Raw genomic sequence first — 17,021 nt, 5'->3', positions numbered from 1 at the left:
TCTCTCTCTCTCTCTCTCTGAGCGGAAAAGCTTTGGACGCCGGGGAAAATAGCAGAGATGGAGGAAGGCCTCCGCGACCCAGAGCCGCAAGAAGAGGAGCAGCCGTGGGAAGAAAGAACTCTAAGCCTCCTCCAAGACTCCAAGATCGACCAAGGTCCCACCTTTCCCCATCATGTTTCCGCTCGCTTTCTTTCTTCCCTCCCTGTTGATTCTTTGATGGCGTTCTCTCTTTCCTTTTGGTGGGCTTCCAGAGCTCTCCGGGGAGAAGGAGGGGAAAAAGTGGGGCAAGAAGCACAAGGTAAAGTGGATGAAGAGGCCGATGACCATGCCCCAGGCCATCCTCGAGTTCCTCGACGAAGATCTTAGGGAGAACGCCATCAGATACCTAAGCAACTACCTCTTCGAGGTCTTCGATTCTTTTGGGAATTTTCTTGGGTTTCTTTATTGATGTCGGGTACATCTGGTTCGAATTGGACCTTTTCTTAATTCGTGATGGTTTATTAGTTATCGTTGTTTTCGAATTTTCTGAATTTTTTGCGTTCTTTTGTTTGTTACTCCTCTAAGTCGAGATCTTTTAGAGCTTCTTTCCAGGATTATCTTCGTTTGTGATTAGCTTCTCGTGCAATGAGGTGAAACAAATCGGTTCGGTCTTCCTTATCTCTTTTCTTTTTCAATTTTTGCCCTGACTTCGAGTCTGCATAATTCGGTTCTTTCACTGAACTGTTTTGATTGAATTCGTTTAACTTCATCTTTCACTTCACACTGAGATTTCTGGTTTTGGAATTCTTGCAGTTTTTTCTGGATTTTTGGTGTTTGTGACGTTCTGAATTTTCTGAAATTGGTTTTCTTTCTGCTATTTTAGCGTTTCTTTTGTTTTCTGTTCCTCTAAAGTTGAAATCTTTATCATCTACTCTTGGTGATTATGATCGTTATAAATTGGGTTTTTCCAAGGATGGGTCAAATTGATACGTTTGCTTTTTCTTTTCTCATTTTATTTTTCAGTTTTTGACTGAGTTGTGGTCTGTGCAGTTTTACTTTTTGATTGGATTGTTTCTCCCAAGTATCCTCATGCTATTTTAAATAAACAGATTGTTTTGTCTTTGTAACTTTCTTGTATAGTCTACTATGTCGTTGTATAATTTACTATGTTCCGTAGGATTTAAATCATTTGATGTTTGAGTCATTAGGTTAACAAGATCGTTTGATTTACTTGGCTTCATTGGGCTTGCGCTTCTTGTTTTATTTAAAAAAATCACTTTTAAAGGATTCCAGGTCATATCAAAGTTGGTTGTGACAAGCCAGGATCCAAGAAATTGATTTGTGGTGATCAGTGATGATCATAATATCATCAATTTATACATTCTTGATTGCAGAAAAGGGAGGAGGATCCAGATAATTACTATCGGGCTGGATTTTTAGTGTTCAATTCCTGTGCTACAATGTCTGTCTTGTTGCAGGTGGTAGTTTTTTTCTTGGTTTTAAGATTCTATCTGATGCTTTTGCAAATGGCTTGTTTAGTTTGATATAGATGTATTTAATTTGATGGAATAGGAGATTACGGGGTTTTACGTGAAGATGGTGAATGAAACTCTTAATGTGAGATCCATTAAACGTCTTGCAAACGTTCTCACACTTTTTCAGGTAAGTTTTCTTCTCTGTGTTGGTGAGGTTTATCCTATTGTGTCCAGCATGGTTTTTGTTGTATGAAATAACTCTTGCTGTTCACAGAGTGTTGCAGCTAATGGTGAAACAATGCAGAAATTTGTTGATTGTAAGCCCTGAACTTCTCTATATAGTATGAATAATGCGCTTCTCAAAATTAATAGAACATTTATGTGACAAAACTCCATAGAAGGTACTTATGGAAGGTTCTTTCCTTATGTTTAATGTTGCTGTGCAACTGCTTACCTGGAGCCCCTGATTTTATCTGGAGAGAAACTCGCAAGGTGTCATGTGAAAGTTATTACTGTTTTTCTGGAATATCCAAGTCTTACAATTTTTCTGAAATATTTTCTTTCAAATTTCCAAGACATTTCTCCAGTGCATTTTAACTATTATCTCTAAATTGTAAGACATTGTTCCTTTGGTTGGCACCCCTTTCCTTAACCTATGCACTGATGAGGGGTTTTGGGTTTGAATCTAGAAGGTAGAATTCCCACTGTATTTCCCATGGGAAGAAGGGGTATTTCAATTCCTGATCTTATGCTTACAATTACAGGATATCCATTTCCTTAATTCAGAATGTACTTTGTAGTCGTTCTTCTTTAATAACCATTTCAAAAAAAAATATGCGAACTTATCCTAAATTTTTGCCAAATCACTCACTCTTCAGTCTCTGTCACTCTTTATATTACCAGAGTGTGAATTTTCTGGTACTGATAATTAATTTCAGTGAAAAATATAATCTCTGTATTTTGGCATAATCAACTTATAATTTACATCATAATTGTTTACTCCCCATGTTCCAGCTTGTGTTCCAAACTTCTTGGTTCCCCTGATACTGTTTGAAAGCAAAATCGAGGTATTTGACAATATTCGTGCAATTGCTCTCTCGGTCATTGGAATTCTATGCCAGGTATTTTGTCTTTTAATATGTTTACTTGGGTTCAAATCATGATACTGAATCATGAAAGTAATGATTTTGTTCGAAGGGTAGAGAGCCAAGTATCATCCAGTGGGCCATTGAGAGTGATATGGTAGAAGTGTGTCGCACCATTGTAGAGACAGGAAGTGAGCTTACTAAAGTGGTAATTCTGATTTTCATATGAACAAGCTAAAATTTCTTTCTCATCTTGTTCTATATTTTTTTGCTGCATATTCTTTTTCAGTATACTCCCCCCTATCTTTGTCTATTGTTCCTTTATAAATTCAATCCATTATTTTCTTATTCATGTTTCGAGATTAGTCTTTGATATATTTGTATGGCTCCAAATGATCTCCCATCCTTTGTATCATAGATGACTGATGACTAAAAAAGTATGGTAAAAACATGATATTGGATTCTGTTACCTGTTGACGGAATGCAGAATTCCACATAATATGTGTTGATTTAATCATTTATCTTGTAAAATTACTTTATATCCAAATATTTCTATAAATTTAGGCCCGGATTCCTATTATGAAGCAGTTCCATTCATCTTTTGTCAGCTCCTTGATATAGCTGTGAGGTACATATAGAAATCAACTCCTAAGACTTCTTTTCCAATTATGTTCCTCTTGCATTTTGTATGTCTTATAATACTCCAGTGCATTTGTGCATCACATGATCTTAGTTTCATTTCTTTCTGTAAATGAGCTGAAATATATAAGAGTAAGGATTTGAAAAAACTTGCAGTAAAAGCAGATGTAATTGTTAAAGGTAACGAACAAGAAAGAAGAATAGGTAAAATTGACTACATATAGTTCTCACTAAGGTTGATGACTAATATTGTGATTATTGCTACATAGCTTGTTAGTTTATTTTTCTTGTTTCTTTAGAAGAAAAGTTGCAAAGGATATCAAGTTGAACTAGATTGTCTTTCCTTACCACTGTTTGCTACAAGCCAATTGGTGCCCTTTGTTTCCTTTCCTCTGAGGACAAGATATATTTAAAATGTGGAAGCCTTCTAGTAGATTCTAGTCATTCCCTTCAAAATTTGAATTCATTTTGATAGTAATTTAATTTGAAGCGGTGATGTATCTTAAATTATACTGCAAGCGCACGGTATGCAATGTAGCACATTCGGCGAGAAAGGATCGATCCCACGAGAATTGAATTTTTAAAGTGTGTTTAAATTTTTGCTCAGACGAGCTCTAAAGAAAAGATGGAGAGATTACTTGTAACTACTACTAAAGCAGTGAGAGAAACAATTGCAGATTATATCAACTAAAAGATATAGAGGCCTTTTGAATCCACTAGACCAATGTTTTAGATAGCCGTTCTTATGGTTTCTTATTCAATATCCTTTAGGCCTTCTCATCAGAGTGCAAAGCATGAACAAGCATGGACCATGAAAAGATTTAACTCAACTGTGATCTATCAAGCATTTCGCTTTATCCTAGATAAGAGATTCCTTTCTTGTGTTGATCCAAGCATAGGTCGTGAAAGAACTTAACCCAACTATGACCTATCAAGTTTTTATAGCAAGAAAGAATTAAGAATTTTGATCTCTCTTTTTTTCTTTTCTTGTATTACCCAAGTATGGGCTATGAAGGGGCTCTAATCTAACTATAACCCATCAAACTTTTCCATAAGAGAGAGGAGAAGAGGATTCTAAACATTAAAGTATGAAAAGAAAACCAAAGAGCATCGACTTCTAATCATCGTCTTGCTTCATTGCAAATCCCAAAAGGAATTGCTTAACTAGACATGATGTGATAAAAAAAAATTACTTGCAAAAATTAAAGATTGCATAAAAGAAAAAGAGCAAGGAAATGTAAACTATCCTATGTGCTGAAATTAAACCGTAGAAATTAAATTGCATTAGCAACAATAAAAAAAATTAAAATAAAATTTTATTGTTGAATTTAAACTCTGTACTACAAGATACTTCTAACTCTTAAGCCATTAACAAGGCTTGGAGTTAAAAACAAAAATTAAAATAAAAAGAAGAGAAAAACTTAAATTAGAATCTTTTTCTAGCCTTCCTCTACGGAGTCTTCTGATTCTCGCACCTCCCCTGGCTGACACTCCTTCTCGTGTATTGGAAGGGTTGAAGAGAGTGGGAATAAGGCTAAAGAATTTAAAAGATGGATATTTCCGTCCGTCACACGGGCCCCTACAAGAGTTATGGAGTGGAGAGAGATATCTCTAAGAGTAAAGGTATTAAGGCATTTTTATAGGTGTTAGGAGGATGAAGATTTTCATGATTTTTAGATGTGGGATTAAAGAAAGAGGGCAGGTATGAGATCTTCTAATTTTTACAAATTCATTTTTCTTTTTATTTTCCTATTTTATTACATCTCGCATCCGCATCCATGTCTCTGATGAGAACCATGCATCCCAGGCTCTTCCGCATCTACTTCGTGTGAAGCTCTTCTCTGGTTGTCGCGCCATGGGTCCCCATGCTCAAGCCCAACACCCCATCACTTCAGCATGCCCAACATACTCCCGCTTGGCGCATTCAAAAGCCCAACTCCTCCTTCTATCTGTGCTTCCATGCGGTGCTTCTTCCCATGCCAAACCCACTTCATGAGTCGGACCCTAGGTGATTTAAATAGCAGCTCAGGCCGCATACGCGCTTGAATCACATACCCAGGCTTCAGCACGCACCAGCTCATATTTTTGCTTGTTTATTAAATACACACCCCACAAACTCCAAACTCCCAACTCCATGGGTCTTACCATTATTAATGTTCTCTTTTAATACTTTTAATATCTTTTCTCAAAATCTCAAACCAAAATCTTCTCAAAATCTCTTCTCGTCTCTTCTCTCAACTCTCCACTCTTCCAAAATTTCTTTGGCTTTTAATTTCGCATAGAGATCCCGGAATGAAGACTCAGGCTTGCATATTACAGGCTTGGACTTTGAAGTTGAGCTTCATCTTGGGCTTGATAAATGCAAATATTGGAGGCCTTTGTGTGATTAAATTTTCTTGATTGACAATTCTTGAAAAAGGACATAAGAAGCATCAATTACAAAATAATAGAGATGAGATAGCATAAGTTTTAATACTTCTTATGTCATATTTAATGTATTTATCACACCCCCCAACTTGAACTTTGCTTGTCCTCGAGTAAAGGAAGAATTAGTAATATGAACCGACTCGTTTAGATGTAAAAGTTTCTTCAGACAATTTTAAGATGAACTAATATCTGATCAGAGAATTAACGAGATACGTCATCAGATTATTAATTCAATCTCAAATAGTGGTTAAGTACAGAACATAAAATTTTAGAGTTTTTCTTTGATCAACTCCCTACTTTATTCTTTAAATCCTCTAGCTTAATATGAGTTAGAGTTTTTTTTTCCAGTCAATGCAATGTCTTAGCTCATTAAGCTTTCTGTCTAACTCTTGTAGCGAGTCTTGGGCCAATGACTTCCAAATCAGTTGGCTTTAGGGCATTAGGTGTAGAATATCTCTCGGACTTACTGACTACAAGTTAAGACTGACTATATGATAGAGTTTCTTTACATCCTCACTTTTTGACGTGAGACTCATCATTTACTTAGGCGGAAAGGCTCGGTTATTCGGTGAGACAATGCTAAAAATTTATTTTTATTTAGTTAAATATTTTGCATATATTGATATTTTCTACTCATATCCAGACAAAGTAGATTCTTTATTGATATAGATTGGAAGAAGATTTTAGAATCACTTAGAAATTTGTTCTATTCTAGACTTAATTATTTATTAGGTTTCCTTAATAATGAGGTCTTTGGTATTTCATAAATTCTCTAGACCATTAATCAAGCAATTTAATCAATGATCTGATTAACTTCAATTAGGACGAAATCAAGTACATAAGACTAATTGTTATCAAACTCGAGGATTTAATTAATTTATTTATCCTCCCCCTAACTTAATTAACTTTGTCCTTAATGGAGAAAGAAAAATAAAAGATACAATAGGTAGAAAGAAACAGGAAAGAATACATCTGATTCGCTATGTTCTTGGTCCAGCAGGGGTCTTCAGATGTCCTTGAGAGTGAATATTTCAACATAGTCCTTGTTGAAGTAAAATCTAAATAAACTGAAAAGAAAAATTAAAATGTAAGAATTTGGATTGCCTCTCAGTAAGCGTTAAGTTTAACATCTTTAGTCAGACTTTTATGACGACTACGTTTTTATTAAGGCTATTCCTAAAGAGATTGGGTTGCCTCCCAACAAGCGCTATATTTAATGTCTTCAGCCAGACGTCTCAAAATGCTTATCCTACTCCTTTTCGAATCTTAACGTGGGTCTGTAATTCCCTACGTGATTCGGGGTTTTCCTTATAGTATTTCCTATGTGGGATCATTGTGTGACTCATTCCCTTAACAACTAACAATTCTTTCTCTATAATTAGATCTAGGTCTGACTTAAGTACTGGTTGGGGTTTCAAGAGACTAGATCTATGTACTTGAGGTGTTGAGGGAGTATTTCAGAGTACCCCTTTGTTGCCTCCTTTCTAGGCAAAGGTTTAACCAATGTCACGAGGGGTTCAACTAATAATTCTAATCTTGGTTGAATACAATGATCATTAAGTGTGGATACCTCATTAATATTTTCAGCTTCGGGTATCTTCTCCAGTTCTCCAGACCTGAATGTTCTCAACTGGTCAAACTGGTCTCCTTGCTTAAGTTCTAGACCATTTTGGGCTCTAGGGTCAACGTCGAATTGACTTGGTAATTTTCCCTCTTCTTGTTCACTAACCACTATATCTACTTGGCCCAATTGTATTAATAACTAATTAGCGGTTTGCATGAAATTACTGAGAGTATTTGTCATGTCTAAGGTTGATTGCGCCAAGACTTTTAATTAACTCCTTTCTAATGTGTTGACTCCTTCCTCAAGATCTAAACCTGGTTGATTGTTCAGCGCTTGGTTGGGCCTTAGGTAGGGTTGATAAAAAATGTGAGCTCTCAATGTTGCATCTTGTGACCACGTAAAATTGGGATGATTTTCTCATCTTGGTTATAGGTTGGTGCATAAGGTTCATTCATACCTCTTTCATTGGCGGCACTCCCCTGTATGAACCCATTTTGGATTGGACTCATCAAAAAGGGACACTCCTTTACAATATGATCTGGTGCATCACATCCAGTGCACATGGGTGCTAGCACATGGTTTAACTAAGTATGTCCTTTGAATTTTAGGGCTTCAATCCTCTTGATCAAAGTTGCAATTCTTGCTTTTTTCAGACTCCCTCATATAAATGTATGCATCTTCAATTTCAGTGAATTTAGGATGCATGTTAATCGGTTGAGGTCTAATTGCAAAATTATTAGTTGGGAATCTAATTCTAGATGGTTGGATAGAGCCAATTGGCTAATACAGGTTCTGCAAGATTTTAGATTGTATAATGGAACCATTTCTTCCTTAGTAACCTTGTAATCTTGTAGGCTTAGATTGTGTCTGACCAATCATCATTTTGTCCTAATAGGAAATTTTTTTTTTAAGATAAAGTGAGAATAGAAAGGAGAGAGAAGAAAAGAGAATTCTAAAGGCGAGAAACATAGAGAGTTCTACATCCAGAGACGATAGAGAAGAATGTTTTAATTAGGTTTAAATTTTAGAAAACAAATAAGTTATATGTACAAATCTAACCAGGGTTAGCCTAAATCTAGACAGCTCCTAACTGTCTAAGTTGCCTTCGAACCCTTCAAGTTCGAAATCGGCTAACCGAATCGGCCAGATAAGGTAAGATTGGTGGGAGGCTCTCTGTGCTTTCGCAACGGACCTAATTAAGTAACAATCTTTCTTCGAAATGTAATTTCTGAATCACTTTTCTAGACACTGATAGGCCAGCCAACTTGAACCCGATCTAACTCTTGGGTTTTCTTGTCTTAATGAGCTCGAATGTCCCTATGGTTAATGGCTAATTGATTTTAAATTACAGGCTTAGGTCAATGCAAAGTAAAGGATGGTGGTTTTTGGGCTAAGGGTGATCAAATCTCCATCTTATCTTGTTTAATAGGTTATACCTTTAAGATATTTTATGACTATGCAATGCAAACAAAGCAGGATGTTCCAGCATAAGTAAAAAGTTTTTAAATTTTAATTTGTTTCTTTATATATTAGTTAAGTATTATGATGTGTTAGTGTCCTTCTTTTTTTTTTTTTGTGTTTAGGAAAATAGAAAAAAAGAAAGAACTAAAAGTATGAAGAGCAAAAATTTAGACATAAATTAAAACATGCCAAATCCCTGGTAACAGTACCAAAAATTTGATATATTTTAAATTATACCGCAAGCGCATGGTGTGCAATGTAGTACATTTGGTGAGTATGGATCGATCCCATAAGGAATTGGGTTTTTAAAATTTTTAAATTTTTACTTAGGCAAGCTCTAAAGAAAAGATGGAGAGATTGCTTGTAACTACTACTAAAGCAATGAGAGAAACAATCATAGATTATATCAACTAAAAGATCTAGGGCTTTTGAATCCACTAGATCAATGATTTAGATAGCCGTTCTCATGGTTTCTTATTAAATATCTTTTAGGTCTTCTTATCAGAGTGCAAAGCATGAACAAGTATGGATCATGAAAAGACTTAACTCAACTATGATCTATCAAGCATTTCACTTTATCCTAGATAAGAGACTCCTTTCTTGTGTTGATCCAAGCATAGGCCATAAAGGAACTTGACCCAACTATGACCTATCAAGGTTTTATAGCAAGAAAGAATTGAGAATTTTGATCTTCCTTTTCTTCTTCTCTTGTGTTATCCAAGTATGGGCTATGAAGGGGCTCTAATCTAACCATAACCTGTCAAGCTTTTCCATAAGAGAGGGGAAGAGGATTCTAAACATTAAAATATGAAAAAAAATCAAAGAGCATCGGCTTCTAATCATGTTTTAGTTTTATTGCAAACCTCAGAAGGAATTGCTTAACTAGACATGATGTGATAAAAAAAACTACTTGCAAAAATTAAAGATTGCATTAAAGAAAAAGAGCAAGGAAATGTAAACTATCCTATGTGTTGAAATTAAACTGCAGAAATTAAATTGTATAAGCGACAATTAAAAAAAATTAAAATAAAATTTTATTACTGAATTTAAATTCTGTACTACAAGATACTTCTAACTCCTAAGCCATTAACAGGGCTTGGAGTTAAAAATAAAAATTAAAATAAAAGAAACAGAAAAACCTAAACTAGGATCTCTTCCCAGCCTTCCTCTGCAAAGCGTTCTAATTCTCGCACCTCCCCCAGGCTGACTCTCCTCGTGTGTTGGAAGGGTGAAAGAAAGTAGAAATAAGGCTAAAGAATTTAAAAGATGGGTATTCCCGTCTGTCACATAGGCCCTTATAAGAGTTATGGTGTGGAAAGAGATATCTTTAAGAGTAGAGATATTGAGGCATTTTTATAGATGTTAGGAGGATGAAGATTTTCATGATTTTTAGATGTGGGACTAAAGAAAGAGGGTAGGTATGAGATCTTTTAATTTTTACAAATTTCTCTTTCTTTTTATTTTTCTGTTCTGTTACATCTCACGTCCGCATCCGCATCTCTGATGAGAGCCACGCATCCTAGGCTCTTCCGCATCCACTCCATGTGAAGCTCTTCTCTGCTCGTCGCGCCGTGGATACCCGCGCTTAAGCCCAACACCCCATCACTTCAGCGTGCCCAACATACACGCGTTTGGCGCGTTCAAAAGCCCAGCTCCCCCTTCCTTCTATTTGTGCTTCTATGCGGCGCTTCTTCTCGCGCCAAACCCACTTCATGAGCCGGACCCTATGTGATTTGAATTGTAGCCCAGGCCGCATATGCGCTTGAACCACGTACCCATGCTTCAGCACGCACCAGCCCACGTTTTTGCTTCCTTGTGCATTAAATACACCCCCAACAAACTCCAAACTCCCAACTCCATGGGTCCCACCATTATTAATGCTCTCTTTTAATACTCTTAATATCTCTTCTCAAAATCTCAAACCAAAATCTCCTCAAAATCTCTTCTCATCTCTTCTCTCAACTCTCCACTCTCCCAAAATCTTTTTATTTTTAATTCCGCATGGAGATCCCGGAATGAAGACTCAGGCTTGCATATTACGGGCTTGGACTTTGAAGTTGAGTTTCATCTTGGGCTTGATAAATACAAATATTGGAGGCCTTTGTGTGATTAAATTTCTTTGATTGGCAATTTCTGAAAAAGGACAGAAGAAGCATCAATTACAAAATAATAGAGATGAGATAGCATAAGTTTTAATACTTCTTATGTCATATTTAATGTATTCATCAAGCGGATAGTTATATTGTATTTATGCTGGCAATGGTGTTAATCTTATTTTAATATACAACCAACATGCTGAATTTCATTGTTGAATTCTTGGTGAAACAGCAAAACCAATAATTCTATTTTGAAATCTTTTAACTAGTTAAATTGTAATCAAATCTATAAGGATAGATAGTTGAGAAAGTGGATAGTTCAAAGAGAAATTTATGTTGACCATGCTGCTCCCACCAGCAAATGCTCTTGCTCACCCCACTCCATATTCCCCCATCACCATCATCCTTGTCAACAAGCCATTTATCAAGACTGGCTACTTGCAACCACACTGATGCATCACCTCGAAATACCTACCGCTCTCATCGCCAAAGCGTTGACCGTGCTACTTGGGAAGGAAATCAAAATCTCCACCATTGGAACGTACAAGTTTATGTGTTGTCATTGAAGGCATGGGAAGCACTCATGATGTGAGGACTAGGGCATGTATTTAGTCTCACATTGGTTATTTATTGGAAAGATCTTGAGTACTTATGTATGGCCAAGAAATCAAAATAATATTTTTTGGCTGGCCTTTCTAAGTGAGATCCTAAATTATTGCAAATGGTATCAAAGTCGATCCAACTCATAGCGCATGTGGACTAGAAGATACTACAGCATGGGTTCGTTGCATCTGATAATGAGTAGATCGTGGTGTTTATAAATGGATTGGATTTAGACCTTTAGCTTTAGCAAGGATGTCAAGGCTTAAATGGAAGAAGCATGTGAGGACCTATGCGGATATGTATTTAGTCTCACATTGGTTATTCGTTGGTTGTTACGAATGGTATCAGAGCTGACTCAGTCCATAGTCCACGTGGACTATAAGATATTGCGGCATAGGTTCATTGGGATTGACCATGAGCCGATTGTAGTATTCATGAATGGATTTGGACCCTTATCCTGGTAAGGATGCTAGGGCTTAAACGAAACGAGTATGTGAGGATCCATATAGGCATGTATTTAATCCCACATTGTTTATATGTTGGAAAGATCTTAGGTGCTTATACAGTACTAATTGGGATTTTCTCATCTCTATTCTTAGAGCAAGGGGTTTCGATTTCAATCGGTGCAGATGGATTGCTTTTGTTTCAAACTAGCAAGGTCGCCCTTCTTCTTAATGGTCAACCAATCAATTGAATCCAGACAAAGAAGGGTCTTAGACAAGGAGACCCACTCTCCCTGCTGTTATTTGTTTTGGTAACGGATGTCTTAGTTAGAATGCTAAACATGGGTTCAAGAAATTGGACCCATATCGAGATTAACTGCATTTAATACGCTGATGATACATTAATTCTTTGCAAAGCAGGCAAGAGGCAAGCATCTAATCTTAAACTCATTTCGCATTCTTTCAAACTTCTCACTGGTCTTAAAATTAATTTTGAGAAAATTTTGATGATTGGTATGGAATTATTGGAATCAAAGGCCAAAATTTTTGCTGAATTGATGGGATGCAGCCTTTCTGAGCTACCGATAAGCTGTCTTGGTTTGCCTCTACACTCAACAAGGCTCAAAACTTCTGATTGGAACTTCTTGTAGAAAAAATCAACAAGAAGTTATCTGCCTGGAAAGGAAACATAATGTCCATGGGAGATACGTTACTGCTGATCAATGCGGTGTTGGGGTCTGCACTGATGTTCTGGATGTCATTGCTCTGTATTCCAACTGCAACAATTGAGAAGATGGAAAAGTGAAGACCATTCTTTTGGAGAGGTGATAAAACATGTAATGGGTGCCGCTGCTTGGTGAGTTAGTCCCAGGTTTGTAGACCAAAAGCTTTTGGAGGTCTAGGGACTAGGGGCGATAAATCTTAGAATGATTAATGATTGCCTTCTTTTAAAAAGTGGTGGATGGATTATAGAATAGGAAAAATCATGGAGAAAGATTATTCAGAGCATATATTATGCCAACAAGCTCCCAAACCAAAAATTAGGAAATGATGAGAAATCAGGTTCCCTGGCCTGGAAAAGTATGGCAAAGATGAGGAAGTTTTTCTTCCAAAGTGCAAGATTGGAGGTGGGGAAAGGAAGCCAAACAGCTTTCTGGCAAGATATGTGGATTGGACACACTCCACTTAAGGATTCCTTCCCAGATGCATTTACCTTGACTTTGAATTCAAACATTTATGTTCAATGCTTCTTGAAAATGGAAGATAAACTGATTGCACCTGATGGTGGACACGTTCACAATCCTGCCGCCATGATGCTGGACCCCAGAGGTGAAAGGCCCTCATTGTTCCCACCACTCGCTACGCCCTGGCCCTAAACTTGGCTGGACAGATGGAATTCTAACAATCAACCTTTCTCAATGGAACAGCAACTATTACAAATTTTTTGCCCATAGAGGGATTACATCAACGGCTACGAAAAACATTTGGAAATGCCCGATACTTGAGAAAATGAAGATTTTTAACCGGTGAGCTTATCATAGCAAAATCCTTAGGGCGCAAAACTTGAGGAAAAGGAGAATACCTGGCCTGTAATTCTACCCTCTCTGCAGTGAAGAAGATGAATCAACGGATTGCCTACTTCTTGGGTGCAACTTCTTCAAAGCAATATGGCAAGAAATATTTTGGTGTACCTCATTACCCCAAATGCCGAATACGGTTGGAGAACCATGGACATCTTGGAGAGTGATGCTACCAGAGGCCACAGCAATAATTGCATGGGCTTGTTATGTGTCTGTTTTATGTTGGTGTCTGTGGAAGGAATGAAATGGTTGAATGTTTTGCTTTGAGGCAAAATCCCACCACTTTGTCTTCATAGAAGCTGTTGTTTGATGGAAAGCTGGACTTCAACTTACATGGGGAAGCACAAACCAGCGATTTCAGATCTTAATAGGTTGAAAAATGGTTTATCTCAATCTGCTATCAACACGAGGGAGGTTGGGATGGCTATTTGAAAGGCTTGTAGGATACACTTTAGTTCCTCTCCCTGTCAATTGTATGACCTTTATCTTGGGATAACTGCAGAGGCTCCCTCTTGTAGCACTCTCGCAGTCACCCAACTTTTTGTAACTTAGTCTCCGAACTCTTTTTCGAATAAAATAAATCTGGGTGGTTAAACCTCCTGCTTCATCAGAAGAAAAAAGAGAAAATTATGTTCTTTAGAGAGATGTTCAGTGTTAAAAACTAGCAGAATATATATTTCTTTCGTAAGTAGCTGCCATGTTAAAGCCTGATTTCTGTAGGGACTATCAAATATCATGGTGATGTGACATCATTAATGCAGGCCCTAACTGAGATCAGCAGTGATATCAAATTCATGTGGGCAGTAAGTAGTATATTCAAATTCAGTGACCTTTGGTGAATGCAGGGCACCTACAAATAAATGGAAAGATATATTTATTTATTTATTTGTTGTTGTTTTTGGAGAGATTTGGTGGAGGGGTATTAAAACTGCAGATTTTGAGTTTCAGATTGCAATGCACATCCTTGAAGCTATACTTCAAGATGGGTTTGGGATATCTTATGTTTGCAATCCCATTTGTGATCATCTACTTAAAGGATTGATAGAGACATGGGACAAACAGGTATGTCTACTGACCACCTAGCTGGCATGAACTTCCATTTTTTTGGTACTTTTTTCCTTTTTTTTTTTTTCTGAATATCAATTTCTTTTTATGCGGCTTTTATGAAGATCAGTCTTTTGGCTATTGACCAAGACCTTTCTCCACGCCTCCTATTCCACATCATCAGATGCTACATTATTCTTTGCAAACATGATAGGTAAATAACCTGGGCATTGAATTAATAATCTCCCAATAGTCAAGTTTCCCCTTTCTTCCAAATTATTGTAAGTTTATGTTTCCAGGGGATATGTCATTGTGATGAACAGTCTCCCAGATGCTCTCACAAATGGTTCCTTTCATGAAGTGATGGAGGTAGTTTGCCTCAAGCTCATATTGCTAGTCAAATATTTACTAAGAAAGAAGTTAAACAAGTTGCTTGTTTTGCAAAACTGTAGGAGTTCCCGGTAATCAGGAACCTGATGCATCAGCTTCTCCTCAATATTGGCAAGATAGTAGAACATCCAATATCGAGCGATCCAGTTCAAGTGCATACAGTGAAAGAGAAGATGCTCGAATCTGGTCTTTGCATATATGATTCTGTTCCCACCAATGCGATGGTGCTGAAACTTATTGCACATGATCAAGTAACCTTCTTACCATCTTCTCTTCAATGTTACTAATAGTAATTTCGATTAGGTAGGGGGACTGGCTTATCAATGTTGTACAAGTGCTGTCTCACAGCAGTTTCTGGATGACGAGAATTATTTCATAATTCTTTCATATCCCCACATTTTCTATTTTTTCTTGTAAATACTGTGCAACATTATAAGTTCTGTGTGTCATACAAGTTCATTGTGTTAGTAAATAAGTTGACTGTATCCAAAATTCTGAAATCGAAGATACCGAGTTTTGGCTATTTTTTGATTCGTGTTTAACTTACAAAATAGTGTGACTGTTGGCTATGGTCCACAGTATTACTTAAAAAAAAAAAAAAAAAAAGGGTAGTTTGGAAACATTTTCTTCGCTTGTGGAACAGTTTGCCAAAATCAGTTTCTGAGAGCAAACAGAAACGAGTGAGCCATTATTTTTACCCAACATTTTTTTATTAAAAAAAGGTATGAACAAAGATATCCTCTTAAGTTACTCTAAAATTGTAAGCCTAATAAAAATAAAAATAACTAATGGAATAACTATTCTATGAGGCATATTTTTCTTATTTTAGAGCGATATATAGAAGTCTCACTCTTAACTCTGAATTAAGACTCTTACGTACATACATTACCGGAGATTCAAATAATTGCTGCCTAGATATGTGACCTTTTCTTGAGAAAAAATTCTGATGATGGATGACTGCTTTCTCCTAGATGCACGGAGTCTATATTTCGGATTCAAATAATTTCTCTCCAACCATTTCCTCTCTTAATGGGACACTGACCGAAGATTAAACTTCTAACTTCTTTCAAATTAAACTTTACTTTCAATGCCACTAGAAATTTACCATTGAAGAGTTCTACTTAGAGGTTTCAGGCTTGGATACATTTTTGGTGCTTAGCATTCAGCTGGAGAAATATACTTGCTTTCCCACTCTCGCTCTTGCTTTCCCTTTCTGTCTCCCTCTGTTTGTTCTTTTTTTTTTTGGGCGCGCGCGCGCGCATTTCTTGTACGGTTTTCTTTGCTCAATAATTTTGTATCAAGACTTGCTCAACTCTTTCAATAGCAACAGGAAGATCCAATTCCCTTCATCAGAGACATTGGTCTTCGGAAATATCAGAACGCATTATGTAGTGATTTGGCTTGCCCCCAATGCCGTACCTCGTCTTTACATGTTAAACCAAGAAGGTTGGATGGTGAAAGGCAAAATATTCTACACTATTTTTTCACCGACCTTTATAGTCTACCAACCAATGAATTGGAGATGCTGTTATACAAGTTTGGAAATGGCAACAACCTGTTTGCTTGCACCCTTGCAGTGTCCAAACAACAACTAGATCAAAAATTTGGCCTGATTGTTATACAGTCTAAGGTGGCATTTGATGGTAGGGGTGCAAATAGGTCAGATTGATCTATGACCCAACCCAATCTGCTTAGACCTAATCTAAACTGTTTTAAAGGACCTGTGAGGCTAGATTGGGTTCTATGATTGGATCCATTTTATTTTTTGAATTGAATGTGGGTTTATTGAATTGTGACCTGATCCGATGCGATCCTATTGGAATCTAGTGTATGGACCCGAACTCATTCCTTAGGTATTCTTTTTAGAAGATACCATATTGTTTTGTTAGGAAAAAAAAAGTTCTAGACATAATTTAGATGAATTCCAAATATCTAGGTATCCATTTTTCTTTCACAATCTACGATGGTATACGAAGTTAATGGGAGATGGTGATGATTTGATAATTATAATAATAAAAAATATATACTTTTGTGATATGTGTTTTAGCTATTAACACAAAGCTGGGGTACTATGGCTACACAAACTCACATCGAAAATATTGCATTAAAGAGAACTCAGAAGTCTCTCATCCAATTTACTTCTCACTAGAATTCATTGGAGCAAGTGCAATATAGTTAGGACCTGGTCCGAACCTGATCTGGACCCGAATTGTTTAGATTGGGATCAGGTTAGGT

At 36.8% G+C, this 17,021-nt stretch overlaps 1 protein-coding gene across 2 annotated transcripts; it reads left to right on the top strand.

Moving 5' to 3' along the window:
• Positions 1-15,309, top strand: LOC105043069 (uncharacterized). Of its 2 annotated transcripts, none has more exons than XM_073256246.1 (11): positions 1-154; positions 252-406; positions 1,374-1,457; positions 1,552-1,641; positions 1,729-1,771; positions 2,469-2,521; positions 2,652-2,747; positions 14,301-14,414; positions 14,522-14,610; positions 14,696-14,765; positions 14,849-15,309. In XM_073256246.1, exons 1-11 carry the CDS (start codon positions 58-60, stop codon positions 15,071-15,073), a joined length of 1,116 nt encoding a protein of 371 aa, XP_073112347.1. In that variant the 5' UTR covers positions 1-57; the 3' UTR covers positions 15,074-15,309. The 2 variants fall into 2 exon arrangements, with proteins under 2 accessions (XP_073112347.1, XP_010918789.3); XM_010920487.4 differs by having other exon boundaries at positions 2,469-2,575.
• Positions 15,310-17,021: the final 1,712 nt, after the last annotated feature.

The sequence above is a fragment of the Elaeis guineensis genome, chromosome 4 (assembly GCF_000442705.2).
Source record: "Elaeis guineensis isolate ETL-2024a chromosome 4, EG11, whole genome shotgun sequence".
NCBI classification, from domain to species: Eukaryota; Viridiplantae; Streptophyta; class Magnoliopsida; order Arecales; family Arecaceae; genus Elaeis; species Elaeis guineensis.
Note: the sequence above shows the minus strand (reverse complement) of the source record. Positions and strands in the feature narration are given on the sequence as shown.